The 8,618-nt window shown below is 52.6% G+C and overlaps 1 protein-coding gene across 1 annotated transcript; it reads left to right on the top strand.

The window, feature by feature from the left end:
* Window positions 1-1,314: 1,314 nt before the first annotated feature.
* Window positions 1,315-8,099, top strand: LOC144742340 (integrator complex subunit 3-like). Its single transcript, XM_078624808.1, is given in 43 exon segments — window positions 1,315-1,371; window positions 1,373-1,399; window positions 1,982-2,065; window positions 2,304-2,387; window positions 2,480-2,593; window positions 2,681-2,725; window positions 2,727-2,766; window positions 2,868-2,951; window positions 3,001-3,083; window positions 3,085-3,144; window positions 3,224-3,353; window positions 3,438-3,484; window positions 3,486-3,536; window positions 3,734-3,883; window positions 3,885-3,926; window positions 4,005-4,092; window positions 4,179-4,258; window positions 4,334-4,378; window positions 4,380-4,426; window positions 4,518-4,587; window positions 4,589-4,612; window positions 4,614-4,626; window positions 4,708-4,821; window positions 4,907-4,974; window positions 4,976-5,040; window positions 5,122-5,177; window positions 5,231-5,360; window positions 5,452-5,576; window positions 5,579-5,615; window positions 5,803-5,884; window positions 5,886-5,957; window positions 6,020-6,091; window positions 6,462-6,546; window positions 6,618-6,652; window positions 6,654-6,736; window positions 6,806-6,853; window positions 6,923-7,019; window positions 7,021-7,091; window positions 7,356-7,456; window positions 7,643-7,715; window positions 7,779-7,791; window positions 7,793-7,936; window positions 8,022-8,099. Coding segments are annotated over 43 exon segments (3,114 nt in total).
* The last annotated feature ends 519 nt before the right edge of the window (window positions 8,100-8,618 follow it).

Here is an 8,618-nt window from a genome sequence, read left to right as displayed (position 1 = left end):
ACGCAAAGGTTGCTCTTTTTATTTCTTTATGTTTGTTATTGTCTCTGTGCGCATTGCTGAGGATGCTGAGGACTCTTGTGTCGGAGGCGACCCGTCAGGTGGTGGAGTTGTTCTGAGCTCAGCTGAGAGGATCGAGGTGAAGGGCAAAGGTCGCATGAGTACGCACTGGCTGCTGGGAGAAAACAACGGTCCTGAATGACGGACACAGGATGGGCGGAGGACGGACTAGACAGATGGGACCGAGGACGGACAGAGGATGGAGGATGGATGAGACAGATCTCGTTGAACTTGTTGAGATTTCATTGGACCCAGTGTTGCCAACTCCCCATCATCGGAAGTCGCTATTGGCCCCGCCGGCGCAATCCACGCTCTTCTCAACTCCGCCTCCGCCCCTCTCTACCTGTGTCTCTCTTCCACTGACCCTCTCTGTCTCTTCCTCTGAACGGGGAAAAAAGAGAAAACGGCGCAATTATTTTTTTCCCCCTCCCGCGATCTTGTGGAGCCTCTGATCACCGAAAAAAGTCGCTACATTTGTCGCTAATCGCCTTTGTCTAATTTTCTCGCTAGGGGGGGGTCCAGAAAGTCCCTAAAAATAGCGACAAAAGTCGCTAAGTTGGCAACACTGATTGGACCCTGGACAGACAACTGGTTTTTGCAGTGTTTATACAGCTGCTTCTTTTTGCATCACTGACATAAATTACACTTTTCAGACTTAATGGAATTTGAGCTTGTGACCTCACAAACAGGTAACAAATGTTTCATTGGGAAAATAAAACCCTAGTAAAGTCACAAATGTGTTATATTAGTTTTTGTCTTGGTGTTAAAAACTACCACTACCTATATATAGTGGTGTTGAAACTACCACTATCTATTCTGATTCTGATATTCTTTCTGTTCTATTACATTCTCTCCGTTCTATTCAATTCCGTTGTTTAGTCGATTCTATTCTACTCCAATCTACTCCGTTCTGTTCTTCAGAAAGCGCCATCTTCCCTCCACGAGGGACACAAATCCTCTCTCCCACCATTGGTCCTTGTCTACGTCACTTACACATCTCGGCGGTGATTGGTCAGGAGAACGGAAGTGTTTGTTCTTTCCGCACTCCTCGGTTAGTGGCACCGAGCGGGAGCGAAGCGTCTTCGGCAGAAGTTTTCCAAACACACACTGTTCGTCTGGAGCGTCTCCCACCGCAGTCCCCGACCAACTGGAGCCTCAGACTCTCAGTTCCACGAAGACAAACATACCCCAAAACCCGGTTCCAGAGTCCCGATCCCTCCCAGCTCCGCCGGGCCCGGCGAGGCGAAGCGGGAGCGGATGGAGCCTGCACCGGCGAAGGCGAAGCCGCAGGGCCGGCTACTGGTGTCCACCGCAGCTGGACGCCAAAGATGAACTGGAGGAGGTAGGCTCGCCCGGTTCGACGACTAGCACAGAACACACCGAAACGGTCCCGGTGGATCACGGACCGACATGTTCATCGGCAGTTTGAACAGTTTGCTGTGAGGGACGAGCAGCGGATACAAAGAGCCGGAGCATCACAGCCAACGACAGGCTAAAGGCTAGTTAGCACAGCTAGCTGGATGGGAGTTCAGGCTAACGCAGCCGCGGGTGTGTGTGTGGAGTGTGTCACGGTACCACTGGCGGGTTCCAGGCGCACCGGTGGCCGGGTAAGGCTGCTGTTCATGGTACTCGGGTGTTTTCTACGGACTCTCACGCGCGACACACACACGCACCAGACTGACGAGCAGTTAGCCTAGCATGCTAACCATACGTCAACATGGAGGAGACCGTGAGGAGAGTGGCACTTGTCAAGTGATGCTGACAGTTGGATGTGTGTGTTTAATAAAGGAGGATTTAGTCCTTTCATATTTGTAGTGTTTTATTGTCCCGTTGAAGGTGTCAGCATTGTCGTGATTGTACAGTGTGTGTAGAGTTCTGTCTCTAATGTGTGTGTTTTGTGTGTGTGTGCGCTTGATTCCTGCAGAGACTGGAGCGCTGTGTGACCGTCGTGCAGGCTTTAACCAGCGGGCTGTCAGAGAGAGAAGCCAACGACGCCATCACTGCCAACGTAAAGACGCCCAGTTGTCGACCAGCTGCTGTTTCAGATGCTGTGTGTGTGTGTGTCATATGCCCTGTGTGTGTCAGATGCTGCATTTTCCTGGCAGTCATGTGATCTATGTGTGTGTGTTGCTGCTGTCAGTGCCTGATGACCTACACACTGAAACAACTTATCATCCCCCCTGTAATCATGGCAACCACCTGCTGTGCCCTCTCTCTCACATCCTGCTGATTTCCTGTCTGTGCAGGTGTGTAAAGGTCAGCCACAACATGAGGAGGTGTGTCTGGGTCTGTTCTCTTTGATCCTCACCGAGCCGACCCAGGCCCAGAGGGTGAGACGCCACTGTGCCCGGATTCATGTCTGATGTCACCATGACGTCTAAATCACATCACTGTGTGTGTGTGTGCGCGTGCATGCTGACAGTGTTACAGAGACCTAACGCTGGTCAACCGAGACGGGATGAATGTGGTTCTGATGAAGATCAACCAGATCCTGATGGAGAAGTTCCTCAAGCTTCAGGACATTCCCAGGACCCAGGTATACACACACGACCACACACCGATATGTAGGGGTGACAACCGATGATGACATCATGTCCAACTGTGTGTGTGTTGGTGTGTGCAGTTGGTTTGGCTGGTCAGGGAGCTGGTGAAGAGCGGGGTGATCGGCAGCCGACGGCGTCGTCATGACTCTCCTGAAGCAGATTGCAGGTTAGACGTCAGTACAGTGACACAATTTATGAACACAAACGGACGGACGTGAAGATTCACACAGGGGCTCGTCGCTCCTCTTGTGTTTGTGCGTGTTGCAGGTGGTGATGTCTCCTCGAAGAACCTGTGGCTGGCGGAGAGCGTCCTGGACATCCTGCTGGAGCAGAAGTAGGCTTTTTGTCGGCGTGTGTCTGAGTGCGAACAAGGCATCTGATATGACTGGTCTGTCTGCAGGGGACTGGGTGCTGAAGAGCGGGATGCTGATCGCCATGTCCGTCTACACCTACCTCCGACTGATCGTCGACCACGGGGGCACCTACCCTCCTACCTCTGCGGCAGAAGGAGGTGGACTTCTGCATCAGCATGCTTAGGGATAAGGTAAGGAAGGAATGGAGGAGGACAAGGAAGAGGGCGTGCGGCGTGTTTTCATCCTGCTCACGGATCCCGTCTCCTGCAGTTCATGGAGTGTCTGATCATCGGCAGAGATCTGGTGCGTTTGCTGCAGAATGTCGCTCGGATCCCAGAGATGGAGCTGGTGTGGAGGGACCTGCTGCACAGCCCCCAGGTCCTCAGTCCTCAGTTCACCGGTGAGACCTCACAACTGCCGTCCTCTGCGGAGAACTGGACCGGCTCCTAACGTGTGTGTGTGTGTGTGTGTGTGCGTGCGTCAGGTGTTCTCCAGCTGCTCACCGCCAGGACTTCCAGAAAGTTCCTGGCGTTGCCGTCTGACCCCCGACATGGAGACCAAGCTGCTCTTCATGACCTCCAGGGTAAAAGCCTAATTTATGCTTCTACCCTACAGTGTAGGGTAGGATGTAGGGTAGGACATAGGTTACGCGTAGGGTAGGATGTAGGGTACAGCATGTCCATGTTAGCTCACTGCAGAGGCATAAATTGGGCTAAAAGGGGGTTCAGAGGGCTCGTTGCCTTGGAAACGCCCTGTGACGATGTCCGTCCGTATGCTCAGGTGCGCTTTGGGCAGCAGAAGCGCTATCAGGACTGGTTCCAGCGACAGTACCTGTCCACGGCAGAGAGCCAGTCGCTGCGCTGCGACCTGATTCGTTACATCTGCGGTGTGGTGCATCCATCCAACGAGGTGCTGAGCTCGGACATCCTGCCCACGCTGGGCCATCATCGGCTGGCTGCTCACAACCTGCACGGTGAGGGGTGGGGCTTGGACAGGAAGTCCATCAGCTGTTGGTATCAGTAATCAATCAGTCACCATTATGTTCCTCCAGTCAAATGTTGCTGCCTCCAATGCCAAACTGGCTTTGTTCTATGACTGGCTGTTCTTCAACCCCGAGAAAGACAGCATTATGAACATAGGTGACACACACACACACACACACACACACCTCTACACACACACACACCCCTCTCCAGATGTTCTGAAGTGTGTGGTGTTCTTCTAGAACCTGCCATCCTGGTGATGCATCATTCCATGAAACCCCATCCTGCCATCACCGCCACGCTGCTGGACTTTATGTGCAGGGTGACGCCACACACACACACACACACACAAAAGACAAATAATCAAATGTTAACGTTCGATCCTTCTCTCCCTCAGATCATCCCTCACTTCTTTCCTCCTCTGGAGACTCAGGTCCGTCAGGGGCGTCTGCAGCTCACTCACTTTCATCATGGAGAAGAGAGTGCTGGCGTGAGGACCCCCCCCCCCCCCCATCTATCGATTGATTGATTGATTGGCTGCCTGATCTAGGATGCTAGGATGATTGATCTATGTGTTCCAGTCACCTCGCTCCGCTGTTTGATAATCCAAAGTTGGATCGAGAACTTCGATCGATGCTCAGAGAACGATTCCCCAGAGTTCTGCAGTGCACCGTCCCCCCCCCACTGAAGGTACATGCACATACACACACACACAAATACACATACACTGACATCTGTGTGTGTGGGTGTGTGTGTGCGCGTTCCCTCCAGTCAAGATGGAGGAGGCTGCTGCCATGGAGATGGACGATCATGTCCTAGACAAGGAGGAGGAAGACGCCACAGAGGCAGCGTTCAGTGACGATGAGGAGGAAGTCAACAACAAAGGTACTGGTGGATTGATCCAGAACTATCTGGCTCAGCCTGGTTCAGCTCCTTCTGACACTCAGTGTGTTGACCTATCACTGAGCAGGAAAAAAACGGGAGTTCAGGTTCCATCCGATCAAAGAGGCTGTGATAGAAGAACCTGCTGACATCACACCCCTGGCTGGAGCAGCTGGAGGACACCATGAAGGAGAAGGTCCTCCTGCTCAGAAGACCAGGTGAGTCACAGAGAAAAGGTGTGAGCTTCTGACAAACTGATCAATGGTCGATGATCGATGATAGCCATCGGCATGTCGCCCCCAGTGACACAGAGACACAGTGTGAAGTGATGCAGGACATCGTGGACCTGATTCCTGGAGGTCAGTGAGATACACAGCCTCTGTTCCCCTGAGTCCCTCTGGGTTCTCCTGAGTCCCTGTGGGTTCTGGTCTGTTGCAGGAGGACTTTGACACGGAGCAGATGTCTGCTCTGGCCTCCTGTTTGTCTGAGCTCTTCAAAGATCATTTCAGAGGAGATGTTCTTCCAGAGGAGATCACGGAGGAGTAAGAATGTCAGCTTGTCTGTCTCTGACCCGTCCGTTTTCTGACCCGTCTGTCTCTGACCTGTTTCTCTGCTCTCCTGGTGTCTCTTCAGGTCCCTGGAGGAGTCGGTGTGTAAACCCATCTGTCTGGTCTTCAGGAACCTGGTCACCATGCAGGAGGACAACAGTGGCTTCTCAGTTCTCCTCGACATGTTGGCTGAACTTTACCAGAAGCAGCCTAGATCGGTTACCACCTCCTGTACTACCTCAAAGCCAGGTAACACCCACCTGACAACGCCCCCAGGTGACCTCACAGCAACAGCACGCCGTCATTGTGTGTGTGTGTGTGTGTGTGTGTGTGTGTGTGCTGTGTGTGTGTGTGTGTGTGTGTGTGTGTGTGTGTGTTGTGTGTGTGTGTGTGTGTGTGTGTGTGTGTGTGTGTGTGTGTGTGTGTGTGTGTGTAGTTAAAGCAGCAAACGGGAAGATGTGCTGTACGAGTCGTTTGCTCAGGCGACTGCTCTTGGTGATCTGCACACCTGTCTGATCGATGGACATGAAGGCGTGTCAGGAAGATGACGTTCGATTACTCTGTTACCTCACCCCTTCCATCTACTCTGAGGTACACACACAAACACACACACACACACACACACACACTTGAATGTATTTGTTCTTGTCTAGTTTCCAGATGAGACGCTGCGAAGTGGTGAGCTCCTCAACATGATCGTAGCTGTCATTGATTCCACACAGTGAGTCAGCAGCTTGTTGTCCCTGAGGCTAAAAGGAGAGGCTGCTAGCTGAATACTAAGGGCTACAAGTTACCAGCTGAGTGTTAAAGCCTAACTTATGCTTCTGTGTTGAACTGTGGACCTGTGTGTGTGTGTGTACGTGGCCCCTCCATCATACGTCAGGTCATGTGATCTTCAGTCCGTCGGGTCATGTGATCTTCCACGCCGTCGGTCCGTCAGGTCATGTGATCTTCCAGGCTGTTTGGTCCATGTGATCTTCAGGCCATCGGTCCGTCGAGTCATGTGGTCTTCAGGCCGTCGGTCCGTGGGGTCCATGTGATCTTCAGGCCGTCAGGTCAATCGTCAGTGAACCGTGTTTGTGTGCTCCTCTGCAGTTGCAGGAACTGATGTGTCATGTGATGATGGGGAACCTGGTGATGTTCCGGAAGGACTCGCGTCCTCAAACATTCTCAGTGAGCGGCTTGCAGTGACGGGTAGCAGTGTGTCCTGTGGGTGGCGCTGCGCTCACACTGTCCGCTGTGTGTCCACAGTTCAGTCGTTGGACTGGGAGACGTTCGAGCAGTACCAGCACCTGGCAGCTGTTCCTGGCGCACAGCATTGCCTTGGAAACCATCATCCCCATCCTCCAGCACCTCAAGTATAAAGGTGAGTGAGGTGAGACTCGGTATCAAAGCCCACCACCATCTGTTGCTGACCTCTGACCTCTTGACCTGCAGAGCACCCCCGAGGCACTGTCCTGTCTGCTGCTGCAGCTGCGCAGGGAGAAGTAAGACCCTCCAAACGTTCACCTGCACCTCCAGGTCCTCACTCACGTCTCTGTGTCTGCCCCTTTCAGGCCGAGCGAAGAGATGGTGAAGATGGTGCTAAGTCGGCCCTGTCACCATGACGACCAGTTCACCACCAGCATCCTCCGACACTGGGCGTCCAAACACCGATGACACGCTGGGAGAACACATCAAAGCCCAGCTGATAAAGAACAACAACCAGCCCCGCAAGAGACAGAGGTGAGGATGGAGGGGGGGGGGGCAGGGATGGAGACAGAGGGGGGGATGGAGATTTGGGGGGGGGCAGCGGCAGCTCAGTAATTGTTAAATTGATGATGAAATTAACCAATTCTCTGTCTCTCTCTCTCCCTCTCTTTCTCTTTCTGTCTCTTTCTTTGTCTCTTTCTTTGTCTCTCTCTTTCTGTCTCTCTCTGTCTCTTGCTTTCTCTCTATATCGATCTCTGTCTGTCCCCCTCTCTTTCTTTTATCCCTAACCCCACCCAGTCTTCGTAGTTCCAGCAGTAAACTGGCTCAGCTGACTCTGGAGCAGATCCTGGAACATCTGGACAACCTGCGCCTGAGTCTGAGCAACACCAAGAACAACTGTGAGTTCAGATGATGGTTTATGATCAGTGGACCATGATCACTGATGGTGTGTGTGTGTGTGTGTGTGTGTGTGTGTGTGTGTGTGTGTGTGTGTGTGTGTGTGTGTGTGTGTGTGTGTGTGTGTGTGTGTGTGTGTGTGTGTGTGTGTGTGTGTGTGTGTGTGTGTGTGTGTGTGTGTGTGTCAGTCTTCAGTCAGACCCCCATCCTCCAGGCTCTGCAGCACGTTCAGGCAAGCTGTGACGAAGCACACAAAATGAGGTAGGTCCATGCACACGCACTGATGACATCACAGGATGTGCTGATTACATCATTTCCTCTTAGGTTCAGCGATCTGGTTTGCTCTAGCGGAGGAGTACGAGGACTCGCAGACGAAGCCCTTGAAGTCTCGTCGTAAAGCTCCGGCCACATCCCCTCGCTCTAGGAAAGGAGTGGCTCCGCCCACCAATAACGAGGAGGAGAGCGCCTCCAGCAGTGCTTCGGTATTCCTCCTCCGTCAAACCATCAGATAAAAGACGTGTATTGATAATTGATCGTTGATCCCCTCTGACTTCCTGTCTGTCACAGGAGGAGGAGGACTCAAAGCCCAAAGCTCCGAAGCGGAAGCGGAAAGGCTCGTCCGCCGTTGGCTCTGACAGCGACTGATCGGCCCTGTGCTCGTCTGACCAATCACACGCCAGCTGCATCAGCGACCGCCTGCCAGGAAAAGGCTCCACCCCCTATGAGAGACACCCTCTTGGGGCGGACAGAGGGGGGCTCTGAGATGCTGACTTTTAATCGTGTGACTTTCATGTGTTACTGGTCACGTTTCCATGGAGATGCGGCAGCTGGCTGGCAGTTCAAAGGTCACCAGCTGGCCCTGTGTGGCTGTTTTCCCACGTTGCACAGTGAGGAGTGAGCATGAACTCTGGGACCCGATGACGGACAGATTTTAAAACAAGAACATGATGATGATGGGCTGTTGTCAATTTGTCCTTTTTCACTTTTCATTTTTCTTTTGTTGATGGGGGTCGGACTCTTGTGGAGCATCTGCCTTCCTGCTGTTTTTAGCAGCTGCTTCCTGTTTGTGTCGCTGCAGATCAGTGGTCAGATCTTTTGAGAACATCATGTTGGAATAACTTCATATAAAACCTGCGGGTTTGATTCCAGGGGTCGGTGTGTTCT

The sequence above is a fragment of the Lampetra planeri genome, unplaced genomic scaffold (assembly GCF_965212315.1).
Source record: "Lampetra planeri unplaced genomic scaffold, kcLamPlan1.2.h2 scaffold_995, whole genome shotgun sequence".
Taxonomy (NCBI): Eukaryota; Metazoa; Chordata; class Hyperoartia; order Petromyzontiformes; family Petromyzontidae; genus Lampetra; species Lampetra planeri.
This window is presented reverse-complemented; position numbering and strand designations above follow the sequence as displayed.